The 20,184-nt window shown below is 41.3% G+C and overlaps 1 protein-coding gene and 1 long non-coding RNA gene across 2 annotated transcripts; one reads left to right on the top strand and one right to left on the bottom strand.

Annotated features, from left to right (window-relative positions):
• Positions 1-909: 909 nt before the first annotated feature.
• On the top strand, positions 910-3,687 carry OLFM4 (olfactomedin 4). The gene is given in 2 exon segments (XM_010728855.2): positions 910-1,261; positions 1,264-3,687. Coding segments are annotated over 2 exon segments (852 nt in total). The 5' UTR covers positions 910-924; the 3' UTR covers positions 1,779-3,687.
• A 6,229-nt stretch (positions 3,688-9,916) lies between these two features.
• On the bottom strand, positions 9,917-19,971 carry LOC109365410. Its single transcript, XR_002110986.2, has 4 exons — positions 19,628-19,971; positions 14,426-14,783; positions 13,382-13,444; positions 9,917-10,341 (listed from the first exon to the last, which is right to left on the bottom strand). It is a non-coding gene; the product is annotated as an uncharacterized LOC109365410 (long non-coding RNA).
• Positions 19,972-20,184: the final 213 nt, after the last annotated feature.

The following is a 20,184-nucleotide window of genomic DNA, read 5'->3' as shown; positions in this document are numbered from 1 at the left end:
TTCATTAAGAATAAAGTATTTATTGTAGATACGTTTGGACATTTTTGTTCCAAATACTGTTCATCATCACTGAATATTCCAATTTGTGGTTTGTTCCTAGTAAATGGATGGTTGTGGAATAAATTCTATTAATCCCAAAAGCATGCGTGTTCTTTAGGAGCAAAAAAGTAGAATATTTTGGATGGCAAAAAGAAAAAAAATATTTCCATGTTCCTGGAGATGGCTTCATAGTTGACGTATGGAAAATAATACTGTTCTGGTACATAGAATCATTTATTGAAGTTAGGCCCTCTTTAGAGTTGCTTCATATGAAATCTAGGAGTGAAGTCTATCTAAATTTCCTAGGCTGTAACTGATACTGTTTGCAGATTTATTTGAGGGCCTGAGGTAGAAGGCATCATGTGACTGTAATGCACTTTCATAACTGTGATTCTGACAGTAGAATGCTAATCTGAAATGGTGCCTTGGAATTACTACTGCTGCTTCTCCTTCCTACCCCTCCTCAACAAAATACACAGAAATCAGATGCTCCTCTTTCCCATCTCGCGCAGTCTCCATTCAACTGAATTAGAAAATAGCCTAAAATGCTTTTGAAATTGTATTTACCAAGGGATTTCCAAGTGCACCACACATCAAATCTGTCCCCTGTCTGGAATGGTGCAGTAAGTACTTAATTTCTGCAAATTAATCCTGGTTGAGGATGAATGTCCCCTGTCTTTTTTCTCTTTCTTTTATTTTTTTTAATTTTTATTTTTCCCCTCACAATATTTACTGTAATTACGTGTACTCCATTTTTTTTTTTTAATCAACTTTCTAAGTCAGCTTGAAACACTCCTTGGTCCAAAAGGAGCTCTTTTACACACGAAATTATGTTTTCTTTGCCACAGAGCTATTCCCTAGTAAGCACACTGTAGAGACTATGCTATGCAAAACCTCTCTCTTAATGACAACATTTGGAAAACTTGTTTTTTCTCATCCACTGCAGGTAGCTGCATTCACCGTGGACTGCTGAATGTTAGCCAGCCCTATGTTGTAAAGCTGAACTGGAAAGGATTTTCCTACAAATATGGTTCCTGGGGTAGAGATTATTCTCCCTCCGACCCTGAGAAAGAAATCTATTGGGTTGCGCCACTGGACACAGCTGGGAGATATTTTGAATATTTTAGAATTTATGGTTCCTTTGATGATTTGCTGCTGTTTAAACCAAAGTATGAAAGAAGACTAACCTATGGGGAAGGAAGTGGTGCTGCTCTTTACAATAATTTTTTTACTATCATGTTTATGCTTCATCAGATATAGCCAAGTATGATATAAATACAAACAATGTGGTTTTGCGTAAGGCCCTTCCCTCTGCTGCTGTTAGTAACCGTTTCTCATATGCAGGTGTATCATGGCAAGACATAGATTTTGCTGTGGATGAAAGTGGGTTGTGGGTAATATATTCAACAGAAAATAGCATGGGCAACATTGTGATTAGCAAACTCAATGAGACCACACTTGATGTGCTAAATACTTGGCAGACAAGACAGTACAAGCCATCTGTTTCCAATGCTTTCATGTTATGTGGCATTCTGTATGCCACAAGGACATTGAGCACTAGGAAAGAGGAAATCTTCTACATGTATGACACAAGTACTGGCGAAGAAGGTCGTGTTAGTGTCATCATGGATAAAAAGTTAGACACAATCCAGAGTCTTTCTTATAACCCCACAGATCAGAGACTGTATGTTTACAATGATGGTTACCTTCTAAGATACGATATGACCTTTCAGCCTTAGTATTTCAGAGACATAAGCATCCTGTGAAACTGGCAGCAGCTGAAATAAGAGATCTGATATGCCTTTAGACAATGCTATCAACGCTACAGGTTTTGTCTAGTCTGAGGTACTGTGTTTCTGGCTGTTACATATATTGCTTTGATTACTCTCGTTTAAAGAATTGACCACCCTGATCAGTTGTATTAATGGTACCATGCTTGGCAGTCCTGGGTTTTGATTGGTGTTTATTGGTGCTTGGTGCTTTGCAATTGTCCTGCCTCTGATTGCAGATTTACAGTGCAGATTTAGTACAGTACATTTTGCTCATGGAAATTGATAGGCATAGGCTATTTGCTGACTGAGAAGCTAATTAACCACTGATGGGCACTTACGTAACACAGACATGGCTCTCAGAAACCAAGAATGAATTTCCACTGAACTTTGTCAGAGTATATTGAGGCCTCAGCAAATTAATAGAAGCTTTAAAATATGTAGGAAGCAGGACTTGATCTGAAGACAGCCACCCATTTCTTGGGTGGATGCAGAAGAAGCTGGGCTCAAGGCTTCAGGAGAGGGAGTAGAGATACACTTTGCTGTTCAAAGCCATACTGTGGGTAAGGAAGAGAAGGCACTGGGACTGAGACAGTGCAGAGCTCACTGTCCTTGCCAGAGCTGATGCAGTGGGGCAGCTGCCATGCCTGTGGCTGCCTCCCAGCACCTCAGCCCCCTCCAAGCTGCCAGAGCACCAAGCAGGCTTCCTGGAGTGACTGTGGAGACAAAATTGCAGCACTGCTTTTGCTGTCCTCTCTTTTCCATTTGTTCCCCTTCGCAACTCCTTGTGCAGAGGTCTGGGCTTAGGGATGATCTTACTGCATCTAGCCATGTTCTGTGGTCACCATGGCTCCATTTTCCTGGCAGTGCAAGAAACACACTTTTCCTTTCCTTTATGCCCTTGTAAGCTGTTTCAAATCCTTCTGTTGACTTTATTGGCCACAGCCCAATTATATATATATCATGCATTGCCATGGAATGACAGGAGTGTTATTTAATGTGCCTCTATTCAGCAGTTTTGCCATTCTGCAATTGGATTTCTGAGAGCCTTGTTACTGTAGGGTCCAATTCATTCCCTGTGTAATTCTGTCTTACAGCAAGGCACTGGTCTTGTGGAAAACAGAAGTCTGGTCAAACTAGTTGGATATGTGTTTGTTATATGTGGCTGGTGTGTAATGGTTTTTGAATATGTGTACTGTATCAATGTCTTACCTTCATCATATCAGAAAACAAGCTGAAATACTGAAATTCAGAAGTCTACGATGAAGAAAGCAGTTCATGACATTCATTTACTTCCGCTACCTTTGCAAACATGCTTGTGTCTTCTGATAATCAAAAGCAATATATATGCAAATAACTAGTTTTGTTTTAATTAAAAAATATTTCAAAGAATCTCAGCTGTACTGTAGTCATGTGAAACTCCTTGTGACAAGTAGACAACTTTGGGGATGCCACAGGAAGCCAGGCTCACTAAATGAGTATCATTGAACCCAGTTGGGCTTGATGTGCTCACATAGCTCCAGCAATAACACCAAGGTGTGAATCAGTATGTCAACAAGTTCATGAGAGGAGTTTTAGTTCCCCACACTGAAATATGTTAAATGGTTAGGGTAGCATTTCTCCAGCAAGCTGAGATGTTACTGGAGATGTTAGAAGCTGATGAACTGATGACAAGCTTTCAAGCCAGGTGCTGCTACTTATCAGGTATCAGCATCTGTTTCTTGCAAACCTGTGAAATGAATTTGAAAGCCATGGAGGTGTTGATGCAGTAATCTAAACAGTCAGCACTGGAAAGGCTGCTGTGTGAATAATCCATAGAAGTTCCTGTAAGGCTTTGGCTGTAAAAGAAATGAGAAAACACTGCAAAAATAAATAAATAAATAAATAAATAAATAATAAAAAAAATCCCTCTACATCTCTGTGTGTCATGGAAGGTGAGCAGCGTTTAACTTATGATTGAGAAACGCTGGAGGCACAAACCTTGAGGTTCCTCAGCTCACTTCTTATAGGGAGTGAGTTGGTGTTAGCATGAATGTTACTGGCTTGGCTAATGAACTGCCATCCATGCAGTTCTTCATGAATTGACTCTTGTGGTTCTGGGCTTTTCCTCTTTGGAAAGAGTAAGTGTGTCTGGATCAGATGCTTCCATGGTGGTAATGAGGTAGGGATGTGATAGATGCCTATCATACTCTGTTGTGGTGTGACCAAGACCCAGTGTGACCTGGCACTGGGCTCCAGATGGAGCTTGGGTGATGTGGCCCAGAGGTGGCAGGATGGTGACAGCTGTCTCCCGTGTGCAACACATCACTGCAGAGAAGATGACATGAGACGTGATCAGACGAGATGCCGGTAGCTCAGGACTAGGGGGAAAAAAGAAACATCTGTGCATTTAGAAAACCTATAAGTATATTGCATGGAGGGGCTGGCTCAGGGAGAGCAAAGCTGGGATTGTCCTTTGATTTTGTCCTGTCCCAGTTCTTCTCAGGCAGTTGGTACCAGGATGTGGCAGGACCTACCTGGGGCTGGGCACTATGGGGACTCCCTGTAGGGATGTTAGGGCAGAGCCTAGTGGGCAGAACCCATTCCGCAGCCCCAGCCAGCAGTAGGGCACATCCCTGTAGTTCTCAAAGGACATGGGCCTGTGGGTAGGCCCATTGGACAGAACAATGGCAAGGCTGGGCAAGGCTGTAGGGAGCTGGAGCCTGACCCTGCTGGAGCAGGGACAGATGGCTGTGGTGGTGACATGGGAGCTGGTCAAGGCATGGGCAGCCCTGGGCGTGGGCAGGGACAGCCAGGCCCATTATTACCTCCCATGGCCCTGGCAGGGAGCAGTGCTTCTCTCAACATTTTAAAAGGCTTTACAGAATTGTAGAAATACCACTGTCATTTTAAAAAACAAAGACACGAAATGACTGTATTCCAGCTCTTGGCCTATTGATTTGGAATCTCTCTGCGGAGGTTTTGGGGAATACAAACAATATTGAATGTAAATATTACCTGCCAGAGAGCCTGGAAGAGAGGACATCTGTCTGTATGCTGGCATGGTGAACTATAGCACAGGGACTTCAGTGTAATTGTGTTGATTAGTGGTTTTCATGCCACCTGACTCTCAGCCCCTAAGTGAGGGGACAAGGTTGCGGTCTGTGCAACAAGCAAACACGCAGAGGGAGAGCACTACCTTCTGAAAACCATTCAGAGCACTTCAAGAAGAGGGAGTAATATGTCTTTTCAATGCTTCCCTTTGACTGGTCCTTTCGGGCCCTGGGTGAATGTGGTTCAATACTGCTAAAATTGAAGCATGATCTTGAACTGGCCTTTACGCATAACCTTGGGCAGGCTCCACTCTTCGTACCCATTGCCACTTCCCTTGTAGATAGTTTTACTCCTGCTTTGTCTGGAAGATGTTTCCTCCCCTTCTTCCTCCTTTGGCATGTTTCCCAGCACTGTCTGTTACTATGTTGGTGACTCTATACCATTACTTCGACATGGCTTTTGCCTGTAGTGACAGAAATTTTCCTGTGAGCCTTTTCACCTAGGCTTTCCTGACACCCACTGACCTCATATCCCTCTGGTCTGTTCAAAGGTAACAGCAAATTCATCCTCCTTAATTTTTGCAGTCCTTGTCCCTCACTTTCCCCTACCATCAAGCAGGTTAAATGCAAACTCCTTTTCCTTTACTCTAGAATTTCCACATCTTTTCCTCCTAGCTACACTGTTCACACAGAATCACACAGAATTGTAGGGGTTGGAAGGGACCTCTAGAGATCATCGAGACCAACCCCCCTGCCAAAGCAGGTTCCCTACACCAGGTTGCACAGGTAGGCGTCCAGGTGAGACTTGAATATCTCCAGAGAAGGCCATGAGGGCACACTGCTGGCTCATGGCCAACCTGTCGTCCACCAGGACGCCCAGGTCCCTCTCCGCAGAGCCCTCTCCAGCAGCTCATCCCCCAACCTGTATTGGTGCATGCAATTATTCCTCCCTAGGTGTAAGACCCTACACTTACTTTTGTTGAACCTCATCCGGTTTCTTACTGCCCAGCTCTCCAGCCTGTCCAGGTCTCGCTGAATGGCAGCACAGCCTTCAAGCGTGTCAGCCAATCCTCCCAACTTCATATCATCGGCAAACTTGCTGAGGGTGGCCACTATCCCCTCATCAAGGTCATTGATGAAGATTTTGAACAAGACCGGACCCAGCACAGACCCCTGGGGGACACCACTGGTTACAGGTCTCCAGCCAGACTCTGCACCACCAATGACGACCCTCTGCGTTCTGCCAGTCAGCCAGTTCTCAACCCACCTCACTGTCCACTCGTCTATCCCACACTTCCTCAGCTTTGTTATAAGGATGTCGTGGGAGACAGTATCAAATGCCTTTCTAAAATCAAGGTAGATTACATCTACCGCTCTTCCCCATCCACCTAGCATGTGACAGCATCATAGAAGGCCACCAGGTTGGTCGAGCACGACCTCCCCTTGGTGAACCCATGCTGACTACTCCTGATAACCTCCTTTTCTCCCAGTTGTCTGGAGATGGTATCCAGCACAAGCTGTTCCATCACCTTTCCAGGGACGGAGGTGAGGCTGACAGGCCTATAATTACCCGGATCTTCCTTCTTGCCCTTTTTGAAGACCGGAGTGACATTGGCTATCCTCCAGTCTTCAGACACCTCCCCTGTTATCCAAGACCTCTCAAAAATCATGGAGAGCGGTTAAAGCACTGTTACCTAAGTGCTTCCTGCTTTGCTGCCTATATGATGCCAGTCTCCTTCATTCACTTGTTCTCTAGCCACACACTCTTCTCTTTCTCCCACAGTGACACTTTCATCTGTAGTGCCCTCTCCAAGCAGATCTATCTACACCTTGCCTGAGCTCCTTCAAATTTCTCACTAAGGTCAACTTCTGTAAAGCTCCTGATAAACTGCCAGCTAATTACAGCTAACTTGTTGCCTTCAGTAGGTGGCTAGTATTTATTTGCATCATGTATTCAATTAGCTGGCACATGGGAGTATAAAGTTGGCACATACAAACTCTCTTATTATTCATTCCCGTATGTCACTCCCTCATTTTCTGTTATATTCATATCTTGTCTTAAGTAGAGATTGTATGTTCCTTGAGGAAAATACCTATATTTTAACATGAGGTAGTACAATGCCAAACACAATGGGCTGCTACCTTCCTTCTCTCTCCTAGGCACTTCTGAGCAGCAAACAATAAACAGCAGCAATATCTGGCCAGGGATTGTTGCATGCATCTGTGTTTTTGTCTGAATTTTCATGCATGCTGCTACGTGTGCTGCATATAAATTGGCTTTGAAAAGTAGGCGAACAATATGCTTGCTGACAACTGTGTAAACATTCTGCTGGAAAAAGTGTTTCAGTAGCTATCTGCAGACAATATGGCCACAAAGATTCCCTAGATTTGTATATTGTGGGATAGGATTGCTTTTTCTCCAGTAAATATTAGATTGCTTTCCTTTCCATCTTTACATTTTTGTGTCTGCATGATAGTTGCTCCCTGAGAGCTGAAGACCAACAGCACAAGTGTGCTGAGCCTGCAGCCATGGTCTTTTTAGTACTCCCAAACAACCTGTGATGTTGAAGGACCAGAACTTCTGCTTCTTGTAGGGTGAAGTGCTTGTTTGTAGTCAAGCAGGGTTTGGGGAGATCAGAACTAAAGAATCACATTACATTTTGTAACAGTGAGCATGTGTGAGGCCAAATGTGTGTGTCTAGCAGGAATCCTGCCTTCCTCTCTGTTTGCTGGGTTGCTGCCAGCTTGCAAGCTGTTAACCACATAGAGGGAAGCAAAGCTGTATGGACAACTGCTCTTGTGAGTCTTCAGGGAATGGCTCCTGCCACTGGCCTACATTCTGCAGGCCAGTTGGAGTGTACTTGGCATTGTGCCATGGGTGATAGCAAAGCTGGCTTTAAACCATTGCTCTTCCTCAGCAGTGAGGCTGGAAAGTGGTCAGCAGCACAGCAGCTCCCAGACTTGTTTATTTTCTGCGTGCTTCATGTGATTCCTAGTGAACAGCAGGACCCAGTCATATCCCACAGATCTCTGACTGCAGTAGGCATAATATGCTAGGGAAGGAAAGAGATGGACAATGCTATTATGTGGCTATTGGATCCACTGATCACAGGAGGTGTCTCTTAAACAGGAATCTAAGTACAGAACTTCTGGCTGGAGCCGTGCAGAAGAGTGGAAGAATCCTAGACAGAGATCCCAGGAGATATCTTTGTCCACCCTTCTGCTTGAATCACATACGTCTCAGCTGCCCTCGACAGCTGTTTGTGTAATCTGTTATTTAAAACATCAAATGTTGGAAATGTGACAGTCTCCCTAGGTGGCCTCTTTGAGCACATAACTACCCTCAAAACTAGGAAATCTTTCATAAATCTTATCTGCTGCAAATTAAGCAGATTTTAAAGATAAGCATGACTGCTGCTCAGGCCATAGGCTCAGCTGCCTCAGCATTCTGTGTACTGGAGCAGGACAAAGATGCAGTGACAGTCTTTATATATGACTTTATTAACTGGACCTTGGAAATGTTTTTTTGGTCTGTCTGAATGGATTCAAAGACACGCTTAACTCTTATCTGCAGAAGAACCATTTACATATACGAAAATGCTTTTCACATATGGACAGTGTTTTCTCATTTCCAGATCATAGAATAACAGAATAATAGAATGGCTTAGGTTGAAAAAAACTTAAGGATTGTTGAGCTCTAGGGAATAAAAAAATGGGGAAACAAAAAGGACGCTAAAGTTGTAGCCCAAGCAGAACATAGAGAATTCCAAGGTCTACTGCTGTGCCTGATGTTCATGAGTGGTATGCATGGAACAGGCTTAAGCTGTATCCATTACAGCAGACCCGGGATTCCCTTTTCATTCTCTTTTAGGCTCCGGAGTTATTGCATTCCTGTCTGTATAGTCAAGGATATGTCTGTGGTCTGTGCTTGTGGTGCAACTCCTTATAATGGCACTTGAGTGCTGGCCCTAAATAGAGAAGATGTAAAGCTGCCAGTGCCTCTTGCACCAAAGGCAGAGATCTCTCTGATCTCTTTCATTTGGCAGAATAGACAGCTTTTTGAAGGTGACAAACTGGATAGCTCTTTTAGCATGTTGCTAAAATGAGCACTTGGACAGCAGGCTATGTTAATGTGACTATTTACTTCCTGAGCCTTTCCTCTGTGCTGGCCACTCTGCAAACAGAGATGGTAATACCTTTCGTGGCTCTACCCGATGGGCTGTAGCCTTGATTACCTGCAGGATTCCTGGCTAATTTTGCATGCATCTGTATGACTCAAAGATTTATCTCCTGATATGTAACCAGGACAGGCCAAAGAAAACTCTGGAAAGAGAGGTGGTGTAATTGCCTGTGTGAGGGAAGATCAGCATTAGAAAGATTGACATAAGAGAACTCAGATCTTCATGTTTATGTGGGAAGCACATACACAAGCAGCACAAATCATTACCATCTGTATTATGAACAGACCCCAAAGCATTAACCTGTTCTATTAGTTGCCTGTGCTGGAAATACTGTTTATGTTAGCAAAGCTGAGGTACAAATCCTTCTAATGCATAATGCAGGACATTTTATACATTTGACAGGAAAGCAATTTGAAATGTTTTGAATGGAAACATTCTCTGCTGAATCGTTTTATTGTGATGAAAAATACCCCCAAGAAACAGTGACGTTAAAGACACTGACACTTTGGAACTCAGGAAAGTTTGGAGAGATCAAATGCACCTTGTTTTAACATTTCCTGCACCCCCTTTTAGGTTTGTTTTAAAGGGGGGAGATATTTTTTGGCTCTTTTAAATGGAAATAATAATGATTAGCTCTTCATATAGCACCTTTTATCTGCGGACCTCAGAGTCTTTCACTAACAGTAATTTAGCATGGAATCCTCAATGTAAAGAAGGGGAAAATATAATAGCCTTCCTAATATTCACGATAGATTCTGTGCCTTTTAAATGGGGAAGAAGAGAAAGTTAGCTGGAAGTTGTGAAAGATCTTTTTATCTGCAAAGCTTTTCTTTTACATCTCCCCCTTCCTTGAGAAATCTACTGGGGTCTTGTCCCTTCAAGAAACATGACTCCCTTAGAAACTTTGGGATGTATTCTGTGTAGCTTCACACTGTGCCCTGTCACACAGGATAGGAACTGGAATGGGAGTTGGTAGTGCTTCTGGCACCGTCAGCTCCTGCAGGGATTTCTTAGTGCAAATCTTTGGGAACCGGATTATGTTTTGGAAGCGATTCTTTCATGTCTTCTTATCAAGGACCTCGGGGCTTTAACTGTGTGTCTGTTCTCTGTGGGAGATAGAAAGTATTTTCTCTTTCCTTTAGCTCATACTAATTTTTGCTTTTTCCTTTGTAATTCCAGTAAGAGAAGAGACCCAGGGAGATTCAGAGGTGCCTCTGCAGGCACAGAATCAAGCTCAGGAAGGATGGCATTTATTTTTTTGTTGTTCTGGTCTTCTAGCCTGATGTCCAGAATGTAGGACAATGTTCACAGGATAAGAACCTGGAGACAAAAAAAAAAAAAGAATCTTCTGTTGCTTTTTTGTTTTATTCATAGTTACCTCTTCCTTTTTCCACATGGAAAAGTATGAGTAGAGAACTTCTTTCTGTTGCAAAGCAGCTTTCCTGTGAGCATTTTAATATAGCTAGATTTGTAAATCAATGTTTTTTTAAGTGCATGTATTCACCTCCTGGGGATAGAAATGTGTATTCATAAGCAGATTACAAAAACGCATTTTGCAACCCTCCAAAAACAACCTAGCTTTATCTAGATTGGAAAGGAAATAGAGTTGAGCTCAAATGGTACAAACTGACACTGGTCCACATCAGTGAGAACTTCCTCATCTCTTTCATATCAGTGTAGTGAAGGAAGACTCATAGAGAGGTTCAGAGCAGAGCAAGGGAGGAAGAAAGCATCGTGTAGTTGGTCAGCAGTCTATCTTGGTTCCATATCCTTTGTTATTTAGTATTATAGGTCTTTTAGTGTTTAGCTTCAGCTTCCACCACTGGAATTTCTGACTCAAAAGCAGGTCATGGATATACCTTTCCATAGCCTAGGAAACCATGTGGTATGATAAGTGAATCTGGAAAATATGGGATAGAAATTTTTCCACTGCCAGCCTATGGTGAGGTATTGGATAGGATGTCCTAAACCGCAGGCTTTCTGGGCTCATAGTCTTCAAGAGAAATAATGCTCAACCAAAGTTCTCTGGCACTTAAATACTCTAAGTAAGCTTTTAACATTTTTCCTTTGAATAATTAGTTTGTGTTTACAGCTTGTAAAACAAGTTTGTGAAGAACTTTTGGCAAGACGTGTGTTATACCTCTAAAACACACAAGTTTATTTCATATGTTGAAAAACATCATTAATGCACCAAACAGAATTTAGTGGTAGCATCTCTGGAACGTTCCCTTCCAAGTCAATCGTACTTAGAATTGTAGAATCACTGAGGTAGGAAAAGAGCACTAGGATCATGTAGTCCAACTGTCAGCTCATCACTACCGTGCCCACTAACCATGTCCCTCAGTGCCACACCTCTGTGGTTCACCTCCAGGAATGGACACTCCATGACCTCTCTGGGCAGCCTGTTCCAATGCATTACCGTTCTTTCTGAGAAGAAATTTTTCCAAATATTCAACCTGATACTTGATGTCTCTTGTTGAAGGATTACTTTGTGAGTAGTCTACAACAGGATGAAAACCCTCCTGCATTAGTGCACATTGTAAAGCCTCCTTCTTGATGGAACAAAACACAAGATAGGCATAACTATAAGTACTAGTAACTGCACTCACTGTGGAAACAGGTTGCTCCAAAGAGCACTGCTTGATTTTAGACATTGCAGGCATGATCAGCAGAAAAGTGGTTAATGTGCTGAGAGCTGAAAAAGAGATGATGGTTAAATGGAGAAAAATTGCCACTTTGTACCTGACTCTTCACAATCCTGCCTTCGTTTGCAGCTGTATTGTGTCATCAAACCATGTGCAATCCATGGGGTTTCAGCTGCACGACTCCCATTAACTTTAATCAGAGTCAGGAGAATAAACTGCTGAGCAAAGCACTCTGAAAATGTACCCCTCCATTCTAAACAATTATATGACTCTACTTTGTGCAGTGGGGTATCTCTCGGAGGCAGAGCTCTATCATTTCAATACCTGCTCTTTGTGCATAATGATATCAGCATGACTTGCAGCCTGCTGCATACTACAGTTGACAACAGATTTCACTACACAAATGACCAAACAATTGATTTTAGCATTTCTCTACATGAAACAGATACAATAATTCCAGGGAGATAGCAGGCGTGTTCTGTGCTTGCATGTGAGATTGTACGGGATGGAAAGGCTGTTTAGGAAAATTCAGTGTTGCTGTCCTTTAACAAAGGTTGTTGCCAGGATACCATCAAGTCATATAAGATAACTGTGGCTGTAGCAGCTCTAGTTTTAAAGAGATATAAGAGCAATCAGAACCAGTACCGCAAATTTCAGGCAGGAGCAGGGGTCCAGGTGCAAGGTGACATATCCCTGCTGCCATATTTACACGGACTATGACAATCACACAGACCTCAGGATGCAAAGAGCCCTGCAGCAGTCAGAGCCTGTGAGTTACTGAAAATCTTCATCCCTCAATGTCACTAGCTGAGAGATATGGCTGCCGAGACACCCCGATAGGCAACAAGCACATAGAGCTGGCATCTAGCCCTCTTGCTGCATATGTGCTTCCTGGCTTTTATGCCCAGGCTCAATTGTTCTGAGTAAATAATCACTCTCGTTTACAAATCTGCATTCTGAATAATTTCTTCGGCATTCAAACACGCCCCAACCTTTTACATGACCCTCAAAATGCAGATAAAACCATCGAGATTTCCTGTGGGAACTTAAAAAAAAAAATAACTGCAAACTCTTCTGAAAGACAGATAAAAATGTGGGGAAAGTTTCATTAGCAACAAACTCCAGCCCTTTTAGTTGCACCAGCAGCCATATTTTTTGTTCGGCGGGACAGTTTTTGCACAGATGTCAAGTTTTGCTACTTGAGGAATGTGAAAATGAGAACAGAGTTTTCAATGCATTTGGATCAGTAGGCATAATCAGGTCTCAAGCCTACCCTTCCTTATCCAGATAAACAGTAATTCTTTACAATGATTTCTGAAGTGTACCATGTTCCCATTTACTTAGACACGCAGTGCATATAGTGGGAACCATTGAAAAGCGTTGTCCTGCATTATCTGAGGGATTTTGAAGGAAATGAAGCAAATCTGCTTTACAATACATTGTTCCTGCAAGGAAGGATCTCACAGAATCTAATCTTTTTTTTTTTTTTTTTCTCATTCACTTTGTAGTGTAGCCTGCACAACAGAGGCAACTCTTCAGCATCATTTGTATGATAATAGCATTATTTTGTCCCAAATATGGTGCACATCTCAAGGACCTCCACAGTCACATCAGGGGGATTGTTCAATCCAGACAAGGAGGAGGCAATTGTGGGGGGAACAAGACCCAGCACACTGAAGTGAATTTCAAATATAACCGTTAAATCAGTACATTACCTTTTTCTGCTTCCATCGAAAAGCCTTTTCAGCAAGAGGGACGTTTTTCTTCCCATGGAATTTCTGCCGGATGAGAAAAAAATGAGCCTGAGTCTCCTGAACGTCACCTGTCTGCCTAATCCTGGATGGCAATAGAGTGTTGGGTGGGCAATAAATGCTTAGATTCAAAACAGAGGTCCTTTTCAGTGTGCATGGGTAATTAAAGATCTGGAAAATTTGTGGTGAAGGAGGATGTCACTTAGACCATAATGTTGTTTAGGTCCAGAGATGTCTGAGATGTGCAAGAGTAGGACCTTTTCCTACAGCAGTTACAGATGGGTGTAACTATCTGAAAGCCACGATAATTGAGGGCATCTTACATAGTCCTAATTTCTCCCATGAGAGTTAGTGAACAAATTTATTAATAATTCAAAACATCTGTAGGGTTGGAAGGGATTGGTTCCTTTGTTCTTTCTCTGTGATTCAGAAATCAGCCTCCTCATTCAGACACTACACTGGGCAGGCTAAACATGGCAATTTCAACCTCCCAGGTGCCAGTCAGAACACTGCCTAGGCTTCCAGGAGTGAAACTAAGTGCTGTAATGGGTAGTTTTGTTTTAACACAGCAATTAATTTGGCATGAGTACTTTAATTACAGAACCAAACTCACTTTTCTTTTTTAGGGAGATGTTAGCAAAAAGCTCATGAAGTATTTGATGTGACTGTTTGTATTTTATTCATGATTCTCACAGTATGCTGAGTTTGATGCGAATATGCAAAATTCACATTTGCTAGTGTACAGTAAATCCACATTAATTAGATGGAACATAATTTTTTTACTGCAACTTTATCAATCTAGAGAATGTATTAAGTCTAAGCTAGTTGTATGGGCACAAGGGCTAGGGAGTGTCTGACTATGAATCCATTTACTCCTTTAGCAAAAATACAAAATAATAAGTAGGCTGGATAACACCATAGACTATTGTGTCAAGGTAGTAAATTAGAATAAAGCCTAGAGATTGATTCTGTTGCCCACCAAAATATTTTTAGAACTATTTGACCTACCTTAGGATATTCTGCTTTGCCTCTAATTGGTCCAGTGAAGTTTTCTCTAGCTCTTCTAGAATACCTCAAACAGCCCCAGCTGCTTATGCAGTGATCAAGAGAAGCCCCGAATGTGTGGTCCTCAGTCATCGTGGTCAGCGAAACTCAAGATTTCCTCAGCTGTTCAGATGCACGTGTTTCCTCCAGGTTGTCCTCATTATCTCTCTAGACACCATTAGCTGTATTCAGCTGGCTTCCTGCAAGCCCATTTCATGTGTAGACACCTTCCATCTTGCATATCTTGTAAGTGCCTGATATTTACTGTAGCATTCAGAGGAACTTAAGTTGGATAAAATAAATCTAACCCAATGATTTGTTCCTGATGAGAAAAGAATAATATACAGAATTTACAGTTTGAAGGCTGAGCCAAAAAATAATGGGGAAAAAACATCTAGATCAACTAACATCACACTGGAGTGTTTTTCCTCCTCTATAGTGGTGGGGCTGGGGGTGGAGGTAGACAAGATGCAGGGACCCAAAAATGATACAATTTGTTCCACACTGACATAACTAAAATGTGTAGTCAACTAAAAGCACATTCCATATACAGTTGAATCTCCTAATTTTTAAATGAGGTCAATTTTGATATGAAAAAATCATTTTAAAATAAAAAATGCAGAAAAGATTCCTTTTGAAAATGTTGAAATGAAATGTTGTGCCATTTGGAAAGTTTCATTCCTGTTTTTTCAGACGAAATGTCAAATAAATGAAAATCAACATACTTTCTATCACATGAAAACAACATATTTTATCAAATCTATTATTCACCCACTTTTTCAGGGTAGCTCTATTTCTGATGTGTGAGCAGACAACTTATATAACGAGCACAGTGTGAATTTAGCTATAAGAAGAATATGCCACTTCATTCTCTGTGACTCTTAACACTGTAAAAGGAGGACTGAAAATTCAGCACCAACAATATTTGTGTTAAGAAGATTGGCTACACGATCATTTTTACTGAATAGATAATGATGTCTATTCAGTAATAATATGAATAGAAACTCAATTTTGACTTCTACAGAAATAATTTTGGACTACACTTTCCTTGAAGTAAAAGTAAAACACAACTTAATAGATAAAAAAGATAAAGTAAGGCCTAGTCACTCTAGTTTATGCATTTAACATCAGCTTAAATTTCAAACTACTTATAAAGCAATCCTAGAGGAGGAAACTAAGTTTTTATAAGGGTATTCTCTATGTAAGCACTTGGGAATGAATTAGTTGTTTCTGATAAACCTCTGAAAATTCATGTAAGCCACCTGTATTTGGTCAGTTGATTTGGAAAGATAATCTCCCTTTCAAAGTCTTCGCATTTCCATATTTGCTAGTGACTGAAAATATTTGGTAGAATTTCATCTTACACCCAATATTTCAAGTTTAAATTAGACTCAAGTATCAGCAAGCTGGACTCTATTCTAATAGTCTAATGGCATTGTTTGCTGCCAACTGGTGAGAGTTAGGATCAGAAAGACTATAGATCACTATATTGTATATGTTCCCATAAGAGCAGCTGAGTGATCCATGGTTCATGTAGTCCCTTTTTCTCCTTACTCTAAAAGGGGAAAAAAAAGTCCACCAAAAAGCAACAATCCCCATACATAGAAGTGAAGCATTACTTTATGAAATTTGTTTTCGTGGACTATTAAAAGCTTTGCCTGGTGCAGGTAAGTTGTTTATATCATGGGATGATACTGACAAGAGGAGAAAAAAAATGAAAGTTTCTGGTGATGTGCACATTGTTTTCTTCATTTTAGTCTAAAATTTAGGCAGGAATATACAGGCAGGAACCTGTACGTAGAACCTTTATCTTTTGGCAGTGCTGCGTTAACTTATAGTACATCAAGGCTTAGGTTCTGAGCCCTTCCTTCTAAAGCAGCCCTACAGCCAAATAGGTCAGACTTTCTGAGCAGTAGCATTATATGACTAGAGACTCATATGGAGTAAATCCTCACCCCTTTCTCAGCAGCTGGTCTCACCGCATGCACAGTGTTTCTCTGCTGTACATGCTCATGGTACCTATGGCCTCCAGCATACTTGAGACACCCCTAATTTCCAGAGTGAAATTTCTATGTGACTTTGGTCAAGTCACATTTTAGTTTCCTCATCCGTAGGCTAGGGATTATATTGCTAGAGTGAATTGAGACTAAAATCACTAATGTTTGTAATTTGCGTTGATATTCTTCGAAGGGATGCAGGTACAATGGAAGTGCAAATAAACTGTTGTGACTGTTTAGTATTTCAGTAAATGGAAAAGTTCTTCAAAGCAGAGTTCAGAGCAAGTACAATAGAGTGGAAAATTACATGTGCAGAGCTAAGAAAGACATCAGAAAGGCGTGAGGAAGAAATTTTATTGCAGTCGTTCTAGTAATCAATGAGATATGTACATTTATTTTCCAGTATGCATTATAATGTTAGCAATGAGCCTTTCAAGGACAGTCTGAGATTTGGGCAGGATGAGTGAATGCCTTGCAAGTGGATTGTGGAACTTGTCATGATTGTCTAAGGTCTGACCAACTCAGAGATGTAGGTATGGAAGTCTCTTTGGTGAAGAGGAACTGCCCAAGTGACATGCCCTGAGAATGAGTTATAAGAACTATTTCCTTGTGGGCAGGTTGTTCACATTGGTTGTTATTATTTCTTCTCTTCTAAAAATGGGATCTATGATGATCATTTCCTAACTGGGATGAGAAGGGTGAAAGGGCATTATGTATAAGACCTCCATGTAAATGCCAAGAGCTGTGGTTGTGGAAATGGCCATTTGATGGCTTACAGGAAATTAGATCTTTGTAATTTGGTTTCTGCAGAAACAGTTATCACATCTCCATTGTCACCAAAATGCTCAGCCCTGTTATTCACATCAGCAAAGATGTCAGGGCGGAGTGAATCTGTACAATTTCTACAGGCATGACCCCTCAAACTTAGCACTGATACATGCTGTGAACTGAAGTCCTTGTCATGTTTTTACTTACACTGTCATTTCTGTCCCTGAGCAAGTCTTCTACACTCCCAGATTTTCACTCTCACACTTTTTATACTCAGTTAATCCCCTTACAGTGAGAGATGTCATTGAACCAAGCCTAGACTTGTAGACTATCCTCCATTCCAGGAGATGGATACCGAGTGTAAACGACATGAGCTTAGAGCTTGCAGGCAGTCTTTATAACCAGCAAGCTCCCCTTCCCAAGTTGAAATGTTCCTGAAATTTGGTTTGTCAGGTGTATTGCCTAGAAGCAATAACTAAAAGCTTAAGTCTCTCCAGTATAAAATGCACACATAAAAGACAATATTCTGAAGTGGGGTAGATTAAACCAGTTCCAGTGCGGTGGAAAGGAGATGGTATGCAATAGGTCATGACATGCACTACTTTTTAATATCTGTGTATCAAACAAATGACAAAGACCTTGGGAGCAGAAAAGATGTGAAGAGCCAAAGACTGGAAAGGATAAAGAGAATTCCTAGACCCTAAAAGATTCATACCTGAAAGCTGCACGAAGTGGGAGAGAAGTTTAGCTGTCCTGAACAAGGACAGAACTAAAGAGTTATGATAATATGCTACTACTTTATTTAAATAGCCCATTGAATTCTTTTTATTTTGTGGGATCTTTTTCTTGGAAACTGGGGTCCTTTTGACAGCGAAGGAGAGTTAACCCTCCCTAAAAAGCTGACCCTGCTACAAAAGGGACTGCTAAGAAAAATTGAAAACAGTCTCTTAACAATAGATGCTTCAGTTATAGCGCACAACTGTTGGAAAAGCATGTCTCAGAACTTCCAGAAGGCTGCTGCATAGAGCTGAAAAGCGATTAAGGCTGGCAGATCACTGTATAGTTTTGCACTGCCAGTCTTGAGACTGCCTCAGTAATGGTGTGACTTACTCAATTCAATATAGCCTTGAAAAGGGACCTCTTGAGCTCAGAAATGCTGTTGTGTAGACCACTCATTTGCCTCGAGGGGATTGTCACAACATTTCCATGGCAATTGCTGTTGGAAGCTGAGAAACGTTCAGGAGGCTGCTATAATATAGAGACTGTGCAGTAGGTACTGATTTATATGTGTATGTATGTGTGTGTGTGAGAGAGAGAGAACGAGAAAAAATATCTAATGACTTATCTGACCTACTAATGTAGCTGAACTAGCGAAGGTGTTTGTCTCAGTGCTGCAAAGATCTGTTTTTAGACTAATTTCTGAGCTTCGAGTGGATACATTTGCAGAAATCAGGATTGTTTTGTGAATTATTTGTCAGCAGAAAAAGAAGGCTAAATGCATGAGATAATGTATTCATAATGCATAATTTGACTATTTTAGAAGCAATTATGCTTTTGAAACCATCAGCATAAGCTTAATGCAGACAAAATGGAGCTCTTAGTAGCCCCTCTGAAGCCCTCTTTCCTTCCTCTGCCACTGAACATCAAACAACCATTTTTTTCTCACCTGAATAATTTCTGCAAATCCCGGTGTATCGATCATGCTAAAATCTTTCTGTTTCTTCCTAGGCAATGTCACTAGTATTGATCTTCCCACCTCCTTTTCCTTTTTATATCCCAACTCAGCCCTTATCAGTTCTCATTTCAAAAGCCATCACAGCACTCAGCCACCTCAGGAAGATTTCTGAAAATTTGATGTAGAATAGGTGCAAGAATTGGGGCCAAATTTTTGTGCAGGCTTGCAGTATACAGCTGTGCAGGCTTAAAAACTTAATAGTAGCACGACTGAGATGTTGTAGGACTTCTGCCTGCCAACTGCCTTTAGCTAGAGCCACCAACACCTGGTAGCAGTGTAGAAGGGGGGAGAACACAGACATTGCTGCATCCTAAATAAACCAGCCAAGGTCCTTGGGCAAGCAAACAGAGCCTGGTGTACTTGTCACACTATTTCATAGCATTATAGAGTAAATACAGTTAAAAAAGACCACTAAGATCATCTAGTCCAACTGTCAATTCATCAATACCATGCCCACTAAACCATGTCCCTAAACATTTGGGGTGTGCAAAGGATATTGTCATCTGTCTATGTTTTATGGCACATCACTTGCCTTTTCTTTTAATCTGATGACCTGTTGTATGTTTAACAAGGAACAGATGTAAGGGATGTTTGGCTGTTTTTGAGAAACTTCACTGCTTCATACTTCTTTCCCCTTCACCATACAAAAACGTTACTATGCCTCACCTGGCTCGTTTCAATTTAAATGTTGTGGTGCTGGGACTAGCCTGAATGATCTATTGTGATGCTGGAGGTTCCGTTCAGGGCCTGACTGTGATCAGCAATAAGGTATCCCTATTCCAATTTACAGCCATGACGTCAGGAATTTGCCTTGACACTAATTCAGGCATTTCAAAGGTTAATTTTGCCTAGGCTCTTGTTATGTATAGTCATAAAGCACCTTGCTTTCTCTTTTTTCATCAGTTTATACCTCTCAAGATTCTAAATAGCAGTAGCCCAACTAGTTAGGATGCTTTTTACAGTAACCTACATTAATTTTCTGTATTTCTAATCTTGCACCTTTAATCTGTCCCAATTAGCTTTACGATATGGTTTCCCATGGTTTTGTAGAATATTTCAGAATTGACCCAAGCAGCCAGATGTGTCATATAGAGCACAGACTGTTAACAGCATGTTAATAGCTGAAAAGTATTTCATCGCTCTTTGATAACTAGAAAAAAAAATCTACAAAAAAGGAGTCCTGAAGTATTGTAAAACTCTTTAGTATAGCAACGTGTTCCTGT

The sequence above is a fragment of the Meleagris gallopavo genome, chromosome 1, assembly GCF_000146605.3.
Source record: "Meleagris gallopavo isolate NT-WF06-2002-E0010 breed Aviagen turkey brand Nicholas breeding stock chromosome 1, Turkey_5.1, whole genome shotgun sequence".
Classification (NCBI taxonomy): Eukaryota; Metazoa; Chordata; class Aves; order Galliformes; family Phasianidae; genus Meleagris; species Meleagris gallopavo.
Note: the sequence above shows the minus strand (reverse complement) of the source record. Positions and strands in the feature narration are given on the sequence as shown.